The sequence below is a fragment of the Drosophila sulfurigaster genome, chromosome 3 (genome assembly GCF_023558435.1).
Source record: "Drosophila sulfurigaster albostrigata strain 15112-1811.04 chromosome 3, ASM2355843v2, whole genome shotgun sequence".
Lineage (NCBI taxonomy): Eukaryota > Metazoa > Arthropoda > Insecta > Diptera > Drosophilidae > Drosophila > Drosophila sulfurigaster.
This window is the reverse complement of record NC_084883.1, coordinates 38,009,935-38,027,901: the sequence shown is the minus strand read 5'-3', so window position 1 is coordinate 38,027,901 and position 17,967 is coordinate 38,009,935. Positions and strand designations below refer to the sequence as shown.

The window sequence follows — 17,967 nt, the reverse complement described above, 5'->3', positions numbered from 1 at the left end:
TTGCCCCTAAACGACACCATCAACACCAGCAAAAACAACAACAACAACAACATCAACAGTGAAGAAAACGGCAGCATTTTTGGTAAACAAAAATTGGTTATGTTTACCCAACGAACAGCCTTAGTTAGCCTTTGCCTTTGCTTTGCCTTAGATATAGCAGTTGTTGGTGTCATCCCAATATAGTCCAGCATGATGGATGTTATTATAATGTCTCGGACCACTGTCACGCTTGACCCAAAAATCAGCTCTCTCCTTTTCGAGAGTTGCTGCCACGTCCATAGCCAAAACCCATTCATCGCTCAACCGACCAACAATTGCAACCAGAAGGATAGAGAGAGAGGAATAAAGAGTGACCACAGAGAGTTGGCCAGTTCATGAGCTCCTTTAAAAATTAAAAATTAAAAATAATTTAATATAAACTTGTGCCACAGCCACACAACAGGACCGCACTGAATTGCGCTTTTTTGTTCAGTTGCTGTTGCTGTTGCTCTTGCTGTTGCTTCTGCTCCTCTGACCAGGCAAAGCACATTCTCTTAGGTAATTACGCTAATTGCTGACCGACCCCAGCAGGCACTTGAATTACGAGTACGAGCATAATGCAATCATTTACTCTCTGCAGTATCCATTTGTCTTTTTTTCTGTCTGCACTTCTCAGACTCTGCAGCAATTGACAGTTATGTCATTCATTGTTTTAATTTGGACTTGTGTAGTGCAGTTGGGGAACGAAAGTTGTTGAATAATTTAAACTGCTGTTATCTTATTATTGCGTTATAAATATATAGCATTGAAATGAAAATAGCTGTCTATTAAAAACCTTTCTGAAAACACTTCAGTTGTCTTTCGAAAAGATAGCGAGCACAATGTGCTTTCTTGACAGCAATGAATACAATATTGTTTCGAGTGAGCAAATGACTGTCAATGTCCTCTATTAAGTGCTCTCTCCATTAAGTACTCTTAGAACTGTTCTCCCACGCACCTCCCACACACAAAATCTGATCTTGTTGACTCCGCCATACGAAAGTGTACGTTGACTACATTACTACGTTTGACAGTAAGAACAACAGTAACTGGTAGCTGCCAAACTGGCTCCATCTTAACCAAGTGAAGAGACAAGAACATGTGAACATATCACAAAATCCACTTACGCACAGATTATGCTATGACAGAGTGGGGTAAGAAGGGGAGTCAAAGTGTTCCCGCTGAGGCGACTATCATTTTAAAGCTTTACCTTTGGGTTAAGCTAACAAATGCGTATACGCAATATGTAATCATTGAAATTGCTACAAAAATTCATAACAATGTGCAGAAGCAGACATAATACATTTCTCACATAATACATACACATATACACACACACCGACATTTATTTGCTGTTGTGTAGGTGTGCGAGAGTGTGTACAGAAATCAAATGGTTTACTGCGGCGGCAACACATGTCAAGAAATAACAACAGACAGCAAAAGCGAGCATAGAAAATGAGCTTCAAAGCAGGATACTAGGATATCCTGTATTCCAAGGAATTGTAATATTAAACTTTAAGATTCCAAAAGCTGCGTATACTTAATATTTTGTGAAGTAGAATGAAAATACCTATTTCTGAGAGACGCATATAAAAATCCAATGCTTCTGAATAAATAAATAGGCACAAAACATTTACTTACATATTTTTACAATGTGATATGTAAGACAAAAAAATATATATAGAGCATTAATTAACGCACTTCTTGGAAAGCATAGAGCTGCACTCAATTAGTATCATTTAGACTGATGAGCGCCTAATTCATTTATGCATTATTTATGAATGAAAGAAAGCACAAAAAGGAACAAAAGAAACAAATTACAGCTATCTGGTTTAAATCAAATTAGGCATGTGATAATGAGAATGACAAATTGACAACGATTTGGAGTAGCTTAGAGTTTCGCTCGTTTCTTTTACAGGGTATGCCGAGCAGCAACAGCTGCAAAAAGCAGCCAAAACGCCACAACACAACACAAGGCTCAACGCACCCCAAAACTCGTTTCAGCAAACATTTTGAGAATTGTTGAAAAGATTTTAGAGAGCACAAAAAAAGAAAAGGCAACTCACACCAAGCATTTATAACATAGTCGTATATTTTGTTGGGAGGCAGAAGGCTAGCAAGAACTCGAAGCTCTGTCAAAATCGCTAAAAGATGTGTGAAAGGCGGTGAAAAGGCGTCGACGTTGGCGTCGGCGTCGGCGACGGCGACGGCGGAAACAAAGGATTGTGCTGGCGTTAAAGGTTAAGCTACGTATAAAATTACTTTGGGCCAACGCACAGCTGCTGTTCAGTTCCAGCTCTGTGCTCCTTCTGGTCTGATGTTCTACTTTTTGTTTTGATTTCTGGCAGTCCTTATAATTCGGATTTGATGGTGGTGGGTCACCGGGAGTGCTTCCTGCCTGGCATTTGTGATTTGTGGTGCTGCTGAATCCAGTTGGGCCAAAAGACATCAAAGCACACTTTCTCTCTTGCCGCTCACACTCAATTAGCAGACAGACATGCAAAATGCTCGCTAATTTATTAATGGCTAATGTCAAATTTCGTGCTGCCTTCAAATGACATTGAAAAATTAACTAGGATGCGAGTGGCTCGGCTCTATGAGTGAGTGTGCCAAAGAGAGTTTATGTATATACAGAAGCGAGTGTGTGAATTTGGTGCTGCTTAATGGGCTATGGAACTTTCTGGGGGAGTGTGGAAGCAAACAATTTAGATAAGCATAAACGTACAACTCATATTCATGCTAAAGTTTTTTCTTCTTCCTGGGGGCTGTCTTTGAAATTCTTTGGCTAATTTTTCATTTCATACTTTAAAAACAAACTTAATCAGTTGAAATTTCACGTTGACAACGAGCTGGCCGAACAAGCAAGGCTCTTCAAGTGCCTCGATTAAAGCTGGAACTATAAAAGTAAAATGTAAGAAGACAAAAGCCAAAAGAGTGCTGAGCGTAGCACTCAAGACTTGGCCCATAAAAAATTGAGTGTTTAAGTGGGTAACCCAATCCTTAGTGCCTGCTGCTTGGTGCTGTATTTTATGGCCAAACCTGGATGCGGGCTGGTCACGACATCTTCCATCGACAACAACGAAAATAAATAAAAACGGCAGAAGAAAATAAAATGAAATAAAATTAAATATTTGGCCGGTGTTGAGAGTCAAAGGTGGCCAAACAAATCAAATAATAAATATAATAAAATAGTCCCAAATGACATTGCCACCGTGCCGAGTCAGTCAAGGGGAATAATGGCGGCTATCTGCCGATGACAATACATATAGTATATTTATATATATACAGTATACTTCTAGCATTCCATTATGGGAATCACAAATTGCGGCTCACCTGAAAGCGACATCAACTAGATTGCCGATTTGTTGGCTGCCACCGTGCAATTATAATGTATTTCTTCTATTGCTCCTCGCAACTTTTTTTTTGCACACTTGGCGTATTCTCGCTCACAGAAACATACACACACACAGATAAGCTCATACAATCGCAATCGCAATCACAATTTCACACACTCACACTCAGTACATTAACATTTAGACATGGCCATAAACAGGCTAAACACGCGGAGTCGTTGTCCTGTGGCCGGCAACGCGATTGTTTTGCTTTCACGTATTAGCGTAATATTCGAACAGATTCAGATTCGTCTTTCTTCCGCGTTTCGAGTTCCGTGTTCCGCTACTGGCGGGGAGTGTGACCTGCCCAGAAGCCGACGTACGCTTATCTGAAACATATTGCAGCCATTGTAAGGAAATTACTATGAAATTCAATTGAGGAACATTTCACGCCTGCGCACACACTTAACAGAGTAACAGAGAGCGAAAGAGAGAGAGAGAGAAGTAGCGTATGTTAATTAACATAACATGACTGCAGTAACAGATGAAGCTACATCAATATTTACAGCCAAACTTGAAGTTGTTGTCACTGTTGCGAGTACTCGCAATCGTATTCGTACTAACACTCACACACTCCCACATTCGCATTGTTATGTGTGTATGTAGGTTGACAAGAAGTTAAACAAACAAAAGCAAAAGTCAAGCTCCTACGAGTATCCCCACATTTCATGAAAAGTTGTGTCAGCAACAAGCGGCTCGCTCGCTTGCACTCTCTTCATCATCTCCATAAAAATGTCAACCAATCCACACACACACACATATTTAGAGACTCATATGTGAATACTCGTGTATGTAGAGCGAGTTAAAGTCTCTCGTATGTACACATAATTAAGAAATCCTTCTTTCTTTATCCCAAGACGATTCCTCAAATGTCCTTTGGCAACAGCAAAAGTAAGCTGTTGATTTTCAAATCATTTCTGTATGATTATCAAGTCATTTATTGACACGCTCAAGTCAAGTCAGGCTCTTAATCTTTGCCCTCTCCCCGCAACCCTCACCATTGATTTCAACGTGGTCTTTGCGCCTGGACATGGTCTTAGGCATCTAGATTGAGAGTGGAGGCTTTTTAATGAAATGCTAAGATGATGGCAATTAACAAAATGAAGCAGGCTCCGTAAATGTCTAATGGCTAAAACGTTCTAACGCTGTTGCTGTTAGCTGTTAGCTTTTGCTTTTGTTTTGTCTCCTCTCTCTCCGGGTGGTCTTCGAATGCCGCGATGCTGTGTCTTTATTTTACTCTCACCAAAACGTCGATTTACTCGAGCACCGCAAATCCCAAGCCATGGTGTTGATAGCAATAGCTTTGACGTTGAAAGACGTTCTAAGTCGCTTTAGACTTTCGACTCCTCATCCCCCCCCCAATTTTTAAACTTAATTTGGGAAGAAAAATACTGGAAACATGAGAAAATTCACTTTCAAATTTTATTTGCTCGAATATTTTTTGTGGAAAAACAATCCAATTTAATAATGCTGTCAAACTTTTCTTACTTTATGAACTTTCCGAGAATGAATGAAGTTTACTCTATTATTAAGCTCAAATATGTAGCTGAGTAGAAAAAGTGAGCTAGAAACGTTTCTATATAATTATTAGTCATTTATGTATCTAAAGTTAATCAGAAAGAAAGCAAGAAACTCATTTCTTTACCAGGATAAAAAAAAATGTAATACTAATATTATTTTTCAACGAACTTTAATATTTCAAGATTTTGAAACAAAGTTTAGTTTTACTGTAATTTATTGATTAAACGTATATGCTATTTGGCATATCCATTAAATTAGCAAAGTTTTTATATAATTATTTATAGTTAATATACTAAGGAAATATGAGTAATAAGTATCTTTAGTCAACCAGAAATAAATGCCCCAATAACTATTATTATTTATTTATAAATTTTAATTTTTCGTTTTATTGAATAAGTTTTTAATCTAAAACTTAAAGTTCTACTATAATGGATTTAATTTATATTCCATTTAATCGCCAAGTCCATTAACTAAGAATCATAGCTTTATAGCCAACTATTATTATACAGTGGCAAATTTCTAATTACACCTGAGTCCTTTCCAAATGTCATGTTAATGCTCGACTTTATTATTAATTTTAGTACAAATTTTAATTGCGACTTTATATAGCGCATACGCAGTGTGGGGCAGACATGATATGACGACGCTTTATTATTTATTTTACTAGGGAATCGTAATTATTGCTAGGCCTAGAGACACTGAGATGATATTGCTTGGCTTTATTATTCATTTTATTGCAAAAAATGTGCGTAAAATTGTTTATTGCACTCTCTCTTTCTATCTCATACTTAACCCAAAATCTGTTTCGCTAATTAAAACTGTAATTAATATGACTGCAATTAATGTGTTGCCAGCACTCACATTCGCCGCATTCCGCATTTACAACCAGAAGTAGCAGCATGTGTGCTGCTGCTGTGCCTCTGACTCTTGCCACGCCTTGTGGCAGCAGGAACATAGGAGGCACACATCTTTCAGCTGGCGCACACTTGGGTGCACATGCAAAGGCGATAGCCTAACTTGGCAGAGGGAATGCTTAGCGAAGGATAATCAGATTTAATATCAATAACCAATAACCACTGGAGCTGCTACCAGTCAATGGCATTCAATGATGAGGGGTGACAGTGAATGCTCCACATACAAACACACACATTCCAATACACACACACTCTCTCTCTGTGTATATGTATTCTTAAGCGTATCAAATGGTTTGATGTGCATTGTTCGAGGATATAAAAGACGATGTGGAGGTAATGCAAAGAGTCAGTCAATGAACTGAATGCAGCTGGCAACTGTTTGTGGCTGCTGCTGTTGTTGTTCCTGCTGTGCCAAAGTGTTGAATGGCAGCCGATTTCGTCGCCCGTCCACCCACAGCGATACTATAGATACCATTACCTGCAGAGCATTCAACAATTGCCCAGGCACTCAAATGAACAAACGAATAAACGAACAAACAAACAACGGGCGACAGACAACAGGCGACAAGCGACAAAGCTCGACTTGATAGCTAACGCTTGACAATTGAAATGAAAGCCACAAAAGCAGCAGCAGTTTTCTGCTTTGCAAGATGCGGCTAACTGATTGACTGACTAACGGATAGACTAAGTGGTAGACTAAATGAAAGGTAGACTGTCTGACTCGTCCTTTAACTAACAGAGTAACTAACAGAATAAAAGCCTGTATTACTGATTGACTGACTGATACTCTAAGTGGTAGATTCTCTATTAACAGAGTAGATGGTTTATAGCCTGAATAACTGATTTACTGACTAACTGACAGACCTAACTGAATAATAGACTGACTGACTCGTCCTTTAACTAACAGATCAACTAACTAGGTCTTTTAAGTCTGAAGAACTGATTGACTGGCTAACAGAGTAGTAACAGACTAGTAGATTAATTGAATTTAAGACTGACTCAGTCGCTGGTTAACTAACAATTTATAGGTTTAAAGTCTGAATTTCTGATTGCTGATTGACTGACTGATAGATTATTTAACAGCCTTATAAACTTCCGGTTTGACTTTCCGACTTCTGCGAACTAAGTGCAATTGCAGCTGTTCATAATCCCGATTATATTCACATTTAAGCAGAGATCAAATTTAATACTCAAAGCCTGTAAAACGTTTTTTTAATCAAATTAAATGCCTCGCTAGAGATAATAACAAATATTCATAATCCCGAAACAATTTTGCATTAATTAAAAGCCAATAAAAGTGAAAAATGAAAATTATGAAGCGTGGAAAATGCGTTACTAGCGTTGCCAGCGTTGCGTTGGATCAGAGCAGGTAAAGTAAAGTCCACGTCCCACTTTTTTGTTAATAACGCAGCGAGCAATATGCGTGGGTCGCATCAAGAGTAATGGAAACTAATGAAATAACAATTTGTTGTTGTTGTGGCTGTTGTTGTTGAGAGGCAGGCCAATAAGGGCCGGCACAATTTGTTTTAATTAATTGAAACCGCAACGAGCACTTGACTCGTTCGTTTAGCTGCTGCTGCTGATTCAGATGGATTGAAAGCTATCCAGATTTAATGGGCAAAACTGTCCGGCAAAAGTGCGCATCGCAGAGCGACTTTCAGTCACATTTCAGCTTCAGCCTCAGTTTCGGTTCTGTCATCATCAACGTAATGACAACGACCGGACAGGGAATGGGCTGAACTGGTTGCCTGGACTATGTCGACTGTCGACTGTCGACTGTTGACTGTCATGGTACGGGCGAAAAGCCTACAAGTGAAATGTGGCAGGCTTAGCGGCAAATCAAGCGTGAAGTCAACGTCAGCCAAGTCACGGCTCAACTTGCCCAAAGGACATCAAATATTTACATATGTATGTCGAAGTATGCACAGAATACATATGTATGTATATGTATGTACAATATGTATGTATGTATGTATACATACATTATGTATGCACAGGCCAACTGTTGGCATTGGTCGTTATCGATTAAAGTGGCTTAGTGGCTGGCCAATGGCCGATAGCAAAAGTTAAGTGCCCGGCGGTACAGTTTAAGGTCATTATTAGTTTGAGGGCTGACTTGAAGACCATTTCAAATATGTATGTAGATGTGTGAATATATATGTGAGTGTCGTCGTATACATATGTATGTGCGAGTGTCTCTCGGCAATAAAGTTGCAGCAGCAAAACTTGGCAGCCACTAAGCGTTTATACCCCCCAAACAAGGTTCGGGCCAATGTAAATATCACCGCCGGGCATTCCTTTAACTCGCCTTTCGCTCTCTCTCTCTCTTTGTGTGTGTGTATTTTGTGTGTGTGCCTCGGTGTGTGAACCACAACATGTGTCGCCGGGCGTGAACAAAAGTGCTACGAAAATCACATTACCAATATGCTAACACGGCTCGAACTTTTAGCATCAGCATCAGCATCATCGCCATCAACATTACCATCAGGACGAGGTTCTCGCACTCTCGTGACTGTGGCCTCGGGGCTTAATGCCTTAATGCGACTAAACTTGCTGTAAATCAGACTGCTTTTAACTAATTTGCCGTCACCTTCAACAAACCCAACGCAACCCAGACTCAGGCACAGGTGAAAAGGACGCCTGCCGCTTAGCAAATCTGAAATCCAAGCAATCGTCTTCAAGTGGCCTTAAGAACCGGACCAAATCGCTTCCACAGCCGTCACGAATTTTAATGGAAATTTCTTCTGCATTTTTTTTAATAAACGAGCCAGGCCACATACGTATATTACGTATACGTCGTATATGTATGGACGTGTGCAAATCCCGAGTGCGCCACTTTATCCTTATACAAAGTGTTCAACAGCAACAACAACAACAAGAAGAGCAACAACAACGAGTGCGATAAATGCCCCGAAACTTATTTGAAGTAAGTAAAAAATATATGCACACGTATTCGCCCACATACGCGTACTCGAACATGCATACTTTATGTTCTTTGTGGCCTGGCGCAAAGCAGCTCGAGTTAACAAAAAAATAACAAAAAAAATAAACGGAGAAAGAAAAGCGCGCCAATATATCGCAGTGCGGATATAATGCAATTTGTGTGTGAACTTTTTAATGTAGTTTCACACACGCACACACACAAGAGAGCGTACACAAATAAAGTACACATACACACACACACAGACAGACAGAGAGTACGCGAGAGTTATGGCGAGTAGAGAGTCAAGCAGATAGCCAAACAGGACGCGAGCTTATCAAACATTAATATTTACGTACGACAACAGCAAACAAACGAAACAGGACGTCTTTCCGTAGTTGTTAATGTCAGAGCAGCTCGGCAACACTGGCACCGCACCAACAACAACGACCACGACCTTCAACGCACAACAAACGGATGCAAACTGAAGTTATCAGCACGGACAGCAGCGGCATGTTGCCGCTTAACAGGCGCACTGTTAACTCTTAACAGAGCTCTGTTAGCGGACGCGCGTGCTGTTAATGGGCTGCTGTTGCTGCGGAAGTAATCTGCATGCAGTGAAAGTTTTAAATGAAACTAAATAAGTTTATATGCGAAAAGTATACGTGTGTGTGTGAGTGCCATTTTGTGTACATCAAATGGGTAAATGCGCCGGCGATAACAAAGCCAAACAAAAGTGCACATATTCCACGCACTTTTACTACTTACTTTACTTACTTTTATGCCATGCACACTCGAGTTGCACTCGCATGCCGAGGTAATCAACTGAAGCACTTTCCAAAAAAAAGCATATTGGATAGAGACTGCAGTCGGAATTAACTGGGAAATAAGCATAATTTAATGCGGAGGGAAACGGAAACGTTCAGCGAGCCGGAAACGCCTTCGAACTGAGCATTATTGAATTCCATCATCGCATGTCAAATGCATATTTCACCATCACATTTATGAGTACCAACGCACTGGTCACAGGTTGTTAACGGCCAGGAGACTTGAGGCCAAGTCACGATGTGCATGGCTAAGCGGCATCTTCACATGGCCAAGTTATTATGGCCACATTCGCACATTCGCACTTTTCGGCAGTCTCTGTGTGTGTGTGTGTATTTGTGTCATGATTCTACGAGGTTCGCTCGAGAGGTGGGGAAGAACTTGGTTTTTTTAATGGATGGAAGCTCTGTCCATTGCTGCTGGCTCTTGGCTATTGATTTTTACTTTAAAATAAATTGGTTTCGTTTGTCTGCGCTTTTCTCTACGTTGCTCCCTGCGTTCGCTCCTCTACCAACTGGCAGCTGGCAAATGGTCCCTCCGCCAACGTTGCTTGTGCTAGCCAAAAACTTTTCTATAGCAATTATTGTTTGAGATTATTTTTCATTTCGTCGCCGTCTGTCGCCTATTGACTGTCATCGCCATCGCCATCGCCATTGGCAGACACTATTGTTATTAATACGGCCAGCGCATTTCCGTGCAGACTCAAAGCGATTGCATCCCAAAATTGAAAACTAAAATGCTGAATAGCTGTTTGTTGCTGCGAAGTGTTCACTATTCACAGCATTTGCCGTACTTTAAATGGAATCCTAGACCGCCTGTTTTCCCCGCCCACATTCAACTACTTTCTCCACTGTGACATCCACTTTTAGCTTAATTGAAATGCTTGTTGTTTTCGTTTTTTTTTTCTACTTTTTTGGACTAACACATTTTGCTGCCTACTTTCGAGTAGTGTTGTTGTCATTTTCGACCATTCGTTCGCATATTTTTCCGGCTACGTGACACATACCGTAACCGTGTACCTCCGACACCCAACACCACCCAGAAAAAAACACTCGATTCTCCTAAACTCCCACCGCTGACTGGCACTTCGTAACCGAACCCAAACCTTGAGCCGGAATTCGGGAAAGAGTAACAAAACAAAGCCATTTTTTCGTTGGTTTACTTTTTTTTTTTTGGTTGTTGTTTAATATGAACATTTGGGACTCCTCTGTATGTATGTTGGCAAATATAAATGTTGCCCACTTGAGTGTGAGAGAGAAGAGTCAGAGACCCTGTTTGCATTAGAACTGTCACAAGGGGTTATTTCTGCAATTTCAACTCAACATCCCAACCCAGTCAACCTCCCTTTATCTCCAGCAACAGGAACAGAAACAGAAACAGCAACAGCTTTAGCTCTTTGCCTGTTTTTGTTGTGCTGTCCAGAAAAAAGGTAGCCAAAATGAATGTGCCATAGTCGGTTAAACTGTGCACAAATAAGAACAGAAGTGACAATTGGTATAGTTTCTTTCTAACTAATTTTTTGTTGTCTGCTGCCATAACATTAAATTTGCTGTTTATAGGCATTATTGCTCTCTAAATGAAATGCCAATAAAAACATGCATAGAGAGAGAAAAATGGCAATTCGAGTCAGTAATTTTTCCATTTTCATTGCCCAAAAACTATTTGAACTATTGAGTCGAACTTGAAGTCTATGAATAAATAACTTTCAAGTTAATCTAATGAAAATCTCAATTGAATTCAAGGCATTTTTCACCAGAGAGCGAATATGAGTTTCCTAGAATTGATAGCACAAAAACTTTGCTGCAAGCACTAAGAAAATCAAAAGTTTGGCTTGAATTTTTCTGTATGTGAAAGAGGATATTTGAAAATCAATTGATCAACTAAAGTTTAATATTAAATTATGTGCTCTTAAAGACAACTCAATCAATTGGACTGTCAAAGTTTATATTGAGCAACTCTTCAAACGGTCAGTTAATATTTGTAAAACAAACAATTGAGCGCACACATTTAAAATTCTTGCTCGCAGTTCTGATTAAAAAAACAGACTACATCATTTGTAAAAGGTTTTTTTTTTTTGCTCGGAACGGAATGTTAGAGAATAGACATTGTTTTGACAACTGTTTCATGCTTTTGTACAAATAAGAGAAAAGAACGGAGAGCAAACGCGTTGCTGTTTATATATTTGAAAATGTATAAACATCCTTCTCAGCAACATGCAGACCAGATACCTCCGCAACAGCAACAACAACACACGGTAATAAACAGCAAACCCAGCATAGCAAATTAGGGGGTCGAGTCGACAAGTCGAGAAGGGAGAACGCCAGAGAGAAAGAGAGAGAGAGAACGTACACCCACCGAGCAGCGATGAGTAAATAGGGACCGCATTTCCACAAAGCGTTTATCAAGTTTGAAATAAAATGTTAAATACAAGTTTTTGATTACACAGCAGGCTTTGTTTTGCCAGGTAGTCAAATGACAAGGACCCAGCATCACAGCAACGGCATCAGCAACAGCATCCCGGCAGCGAGGACACGCAGGACGAGTAAGTTGTTTTAAAGAGGAACTCTGTTTATATTTAATTTCGTTTTTCAGGCGATTTGCATAAGTGTTGACAATAGAGCGCGCAATATTTATGCAGGAATCAGGCAAATTTATGCATAAATCATCTACACAAATAATGCATATATAAATATACATATTTATTGTTGAATATTTCATGTGTGGGTTGCCTCGCTCAATTGAAATTGAGCTTGAGTCCTCACACACACACACACTCACTAGCATACTAATATATTTGCGTGTGTGCGTGTAGGTGCTCGCATGTACTTAATTTCATCATGTGCCTTAATCTTTTTAATTAACTACTCATATCCGCCACAGAGCATGTCTAATTGATATGAGTTTGTTTCACGTTCGCACCGCTTCAATGGCTGCCTCCAGCTCCAATAACTGTCTGCGTGTCGGTGAGTGTCTCTGTGCGTGTGTGTGAAAATTTGCGTGTGTGGTAGCCAGTCGTTATGTTCTTAATGAATTTCAATTTGCTTAGGTTCCAAGTAAATCCCACGTTTCACTCACCGTATATGCATCGAGTGTTGGTATTGTTAACAACGATTTCTGGCTTTAACCTAATTGTACATGGTACGCGTAGGCAGCGGCCCTAAGGTCATGAGGAGCATTGGCGGTAAGGCAACTTTATGGTCGACTTAAGTAACCCAAGTCTGTAATATCAGCGGCATTGATGTCAGCCGCAGGGCAAGACTGACCTTAAATATTATTACTGCCAGGATTGGAGGGGATTTTCACTTATTGAAAGTGGCATTTTGCCTTAACAGAAATAGGCAAATAATATTTTATTTGGCAAATACAAATATCAAAGATGATAACTGTTGGCTTCTTTTTTTTGTTGTAGTTTATGTCATGGACCATTACTGAAAAAAATTCAGTCTATAAATAATTATATGCGTTTTTCAGTATTTTAATTCACGTGTAAGCAGTTCACGTTTAGCAAGCAGTGCAATGCCAGCAACCGATATGCACTGCTTACAATGAAATCATTTTAAGCTTATCAATTCACTCAGCCAATTTGTGCTTATTTGAGCGCATATTTAGAATAGCAATATATTAATTTGCATTTATGTTAACCTCTACCCCTTTCTACATAATAAAATGACATTCTTGCATAAGTGAATTTAATAACAACTACAGTAATGTGCATTTGTGTGCTGCCCTTAGATTAGGCTTACCGCAAAACCTAATTATCAGTTACCGCAAAGTGGAATGTAATAGCAGCGTTAGCCATATCTCAATAATGCAGCAAATTCAACACAATGCCTCCATTGTAAGTTGTTGCCAGCCGGAGCTTAACTCAGTACTCAACATTAAGACAGACAAGGCAAGGCTTTATCAATGGCACTCTGTTGGTGTCTTAGTGGCTTCTCGACCGTTAATAACAGACTAATTAAGTTTTGCACAATTCGCATGGAATTGGCGTGAAATCAACTCCAATTAGCACAATTAAATCGAAACAATTTATTGGCAAGACGAGTCACTTCTTGTGTAGAGACTCTCTCGCTTACGAGATGTGTGACAATTTGTATGTAAACATGAAATGAATTAATTATTTTATACACTAAATAAAGCCTACGACTAATGAGCAACAATGATTCGCTTAAAGCTGAGTTTTGCGCACCTCACGATCAGCCAGCTCCTCAGGTGTGGGATGCTCCTCAATGAAACGGATGCTCCTCAGAATGGCCTCTGGGATTGGGGGAGGAGTGGGCAGAGCATCGGACTGAGGATGATAGCCGGTGGCGTCGGCGGTGTAAGTGAGAGCGAAGGGAATGCCCTCAGGGGAAATGTAACCGAAGGTGCCATGGGCATAGTTGCCACCTTGTCCCTCCTCGGAGAAGTGGGAGCCATCGCTTAGCGCATATTGGAAGCCATATCCATTCTCATCCGATGCGGAAACGAACTTCTCAATGACAGCATCGGATCCTAGGGGAGGAGCAGCGAGGACGCAAGCCAAAAGAGGTGCAGCAATCAGGAGCTGTGTCCAAAAGCAAAAGTCCAATTCAGTATTAATCCAATTGTTGTCGATATGATGTTTTTGTAAGGCAAACTTACCAGCTTGAACATGTTGATGGTGATTGGTAATGTTGTCTTTGGCTGTTGACTTCAATGTGTGATCAGTCTGGCGACTCCCTACATTATTTATAGCAATCGAAAGTCCACAAGTCTCTATCTCTCTCCCCTTGATATTGACAATAAACACCACACACAACACAATATGCAAATTGGCCATGCGACTGAGTAACCTAGATATGCGGCCTATTTGGCAACACGACTCCAAGAGCAGTGATAGTATAGTAGAGAGCCGAGAGACAACTATGCGATACACTCACCTGCAATTTAAAGTTGAAAAATGCTTTGAGCTACTCACTGAAATGTTATTTATATTAAATATATTTTAATATTTAACTTAACATATTTCAGTTATACAAAAGAAAGTCAATTTAAAATACTAAGCTGAATTTAAGAATTTATTAATTTTATTTACCAATTTTTTGTGTTCCTTATAAGCAAATAGTTTCAAATTTTATTTATTACAACATCCATACTTTTCATATTTATAATTTTGTATTTTCGGTTAAGTTTTACAAAAATATTGGAAGTAATAAAGATATTCATCTTAAATACATAACAACATATATTTAAAATTTCTGAAAGACAACTTAAATTCCGAACTAAAAATAATTAAAATATAGTCTCTCTGTAATATAAAAAAAGAGAGTTTGCAACCGTGATGCTGTAGCGAATTAACCCAGATGCTCTCCCGTAACGAAAATAGGTTATGAGCCAATCTTGATCGTAAAAAATGTTGCTTCAAACACTGCAAAACATGTAAATAACAACAACATCGATAGCAGCAACAAACAATAAGTTAATTAAATCAAAAAATACAGACAAAAATTAAAGCCGTTGCAAGTTCAATATTGCAACACGTGTCTGCGTATCGAAAACGAGTCAATCAAGTCAAATGAAGCTACAAATATTGCTAATTTGCATACAGCAACCGCAAACATCAACATCAACATCAACAGCAAAAGCAACAGCAACAACAACAGCATTGAGAGTCGAGACAGCGATAGCAAACAATGACAATGACAGCATTAACGAATTTATTAATTTTTAATTTAATTTGCCCAATAAAGAAATGCAGATTTACGTAGAAGCATCTACTTACTATGGCACTTCTATCAAGAGTGCGGGAGAGAGAGACGCGCGATTTATGGCAAAGAGACAGCTGCGCGTTCAGACTTTGCCAATTTGGTCGAGTGGGAGTCAAATGAAGGAGACTGAAGGACCATGGCCATATGGAAGTTGAGTCTGGAATGATGCGAGGAGACTGGTAAAAGCAACGCCATTTGTACATAGTATAAACAACAATATTAAATTGTATTTTTTTTGCTTTTATTACATTATTATTATCTCTGGCAATAAATGTCAACGTCAGCGAGCCGACAAAGGACCAAAGGACACAGCGCCCAGGAGCAGACACGTGCATGTGTATGTACAATGTTGATGTGTATTCGAGTGTGTGTCTTTGTGTGTGTGTGTGTATCAAGGCATGTGGCATTGAGTAGGAGTGTTGGCATCCATCAGTTTCAGCTGAAGCTTCAGCCCATCTTCTGCTGCTGCTGTTGCTGCTGTTGCTGACGATTGTTTGCTGATGTTTGTTGCGTTGGTCATGCAAAGGAACACACACGGGACACACAGAGGCACTCGAACATGAGGGAACACAAGATGATGGAGATGTGAGTGAGAGAGCGAAGACTTAAACTACAAGTTGGACATGCAACATGTTTGCTCAGACCACACACACACACCCTCAAAGAGGATGAGTGTAATGTGAGGCAAACTTGCTGTCGACTAATTTAAATCTTGCGCTCATATGGCAGACCAGAGGGAGCCGCTGGCGCTGAAGCGGGCACCTGCAGATACTGGTCGCCATGCTGGTGGTGACCACCATGAGCAGCATGAGCAGAATGCTCATGGGCGGCATGGTAATGGGCCTCCTCTTGCTCCTCCTCGGGATGATTGCGATTCCATTCGAGAGACTTGAGAATCGCCTCGGGAATGGGATGCGGCGTGGGCAGATGTTCACCCTGCGGCTGGAAGCCATTCTCATCGGCGGTGTATGTCAATTGAATCAGTTGACCCTCTGGTGCATAATACTGCGACGAGCCGCTGGCATAATATCCGCCCACACCCTGCTCCTGCTGTGCAATGCCATTGCTTGTCTCGAACTGATACTTGTAGCTGTTGTCGTCCTGCTTCAGTTCATTCTCGTAGCTGCGTATCTCGGCATGAGCATCGGCTGAATCCGAGGGCACAGGCTGTGCCACAGCCAGGCTGCACATGAGGCAGGCAGCAGTTGCAAGTACGGCGACGAGTTGCTGTCCAAGGAATTGCAAATAGCAGTAAGAGTTTCCGTTCAGTTCAACAAAAGTGATTCATTCTACTTACGAATTGAGACATTTTTGCCTTGCTTGGGTTGTGTGTGAGATTTGGTTATTGGATTTGTGGTGTTGTTAAACCCCTAAGAGCTAAGCTGTGTTTGATGTCTGACGTTGCCTCGACCCGAGTTTTATATACTATCTCCAATATGATGTACTGTGACGACCCCCCATTCAAATGAAAGTAAGAAAACTATCATTAAGCTATGAAGATGATGATGATGATGGGTTACGCTGACATATAGCCCACAACACACACAGTTGCCACGAGCTAAAAACGGTTGCAACCCAATTATCACAGCTCAGCTTTTAGCTAATCAACAATAATTTCCATTGCGATTTAGCAGTAATGAATGGATTAGCTTTCTCACTCTGCTGCTGCCAGCAGCAAACGAAAATGAAATTAAATCCAAAACCAAAACCGAAACTGAAAATCCGAATAGCCAAAAGCCAAAGCTAAAACCATACGCAACACTTTGACCCGAGCGGGGGAAGGGAACATATGATATACCCATCTCAACTCAACTCATCTCTCTCGATTGGGTAAATCGCTTCGGGGTTCAAGAGAGACGCCACAGGTACAAGCTCTGCGCATCGTTGTGCCCATTAAAGTAATTAAGTGTTGGTGTTAATTCATTAATTACGGTCGGGGCATCTGTCTATCCATCTAACCATGCAACTCTTGAACTACCCGTTTACCAAAAAATTAAATCCAAGCACATTCCACATGTTAAATGAGCTAAACTCTCGACGATATCATCGGCTGCTCAAGTTACTCCAGTTTTGATCATATCTATAATAGTCAGTTCATAAATAACTTTTTTATTTTCCAAACTTTTTGTATGCATTTATAATGTGAGCACATCTCACATATATCAATATGCATATATTGAGCATATTTGCTATTTTTGGTCTATGCAAATTGTGGCTAATAACAATTCGAGCTTCGTCAGCCATAACATGTTCCCCCAACCCCTATGTTTACTATTTGCTTTTGAGTGGCCAAAAATGTGTAACTCTTACTGAAATATCAAATAACAGTTTTTACGGCTCGTTGCCTCCATTTAAATGCGAGTATCATATGTAAATATTATGACTTGGTAATTCGATAAGTAAATTATGAAACCAATTGATCCTATTTGATATCAATTGCATCTCCTTTTCCTCGAGCACTTTTAAATAAATGTTCACAAGTTCATATCATGCCACTTAACAACCTGTTATACAAATTAGAAAGTGAAATATATCAAGCAGACTCGCATGCATTCATCATATATGTACGTAACATAAGATACTACGATTTGATATTGATTAGTTCACAGTTTTTTATTGATTCGGCCATGAAACGAATCAATTAATAT

The 17,967-nt window shown here is 39.9% G+C and overlaps 3 protein-coding genes across 4 annotated transcripts in view; all 3 read right to left on the bottom strand.

Annotated features, from left to right (window-relative positions):
• Positions 1-9,246, bottom strand: part of LOC133842986 (GTP-binding protein Rhes) — a 40,659-nt gene extending 31,413 nt beyond the window's left edge. Inside the window, exons 1-2 of one of the 2 annotated variants that reach the window (XM_062276315.1) lie at positions 9,125-9,246; positions 3,352-3,739 (exon numbers count right to left, since the gene is read on the bottom strand). The gene's annotated coding sequence lies outside the window, so the exon portion shown is untranslated. The remainder of the gene's footprint in view (positions 1-3,351; positions 3,740-9,124) is intronic. The other variant, XM_062276316.1, reaches the window with a different exon arrangement.
• Positions 9,247-13,654: 4,408 nt separating this feature from the next.
• On the bottom strand, positions 13,655-14,353 carry LOC133844867 (larval cuticle protein III/IV). The gene is made up of 2 exons (XM_062279141.1): positions 14,214-14,353; positions 13,655-14,136 (listed from the first exon to the last, which is right to left on the bottom strand). The coding sequence occupies exons 1-2, from the start codon at positions 14,223-14,225 to the stop codon at positions 13,759-13,761; spliced, it is 390 nt and encodes a 129-aa protein (XP_062135125.1). The 5' UTR covers positions 14,226-14,353; the 3' UTR covers positions 13,655-13,758.
• A 1,209-nt stretch (positions 14,354-15,562) lies between these two features.
• Positions 15,563-16,701, bottom strand: LOC133844334 (pupal cuticle protein Edg-78E). The gene is made up of 2 exons (XM_062278266.1): positions 16,617-16,701; positions 15,563-16,546 (listed from the first exon to the last, which is right to left on the bottom strand). Exons 1-2 carry the CDS (start codon positions 16,626-16,628, stop codon positions 16,025-16,027), a joined length of 534 nt encoding a protein of 177 aa, XP_062134250.1. The 5' UTR covers positions 16,629-16,701; the 3' UTR covers positions 15,563-16,024.
• Between the last annotated feature and the right edge of the window lie 1,266 nt (positions 16,702-17,967).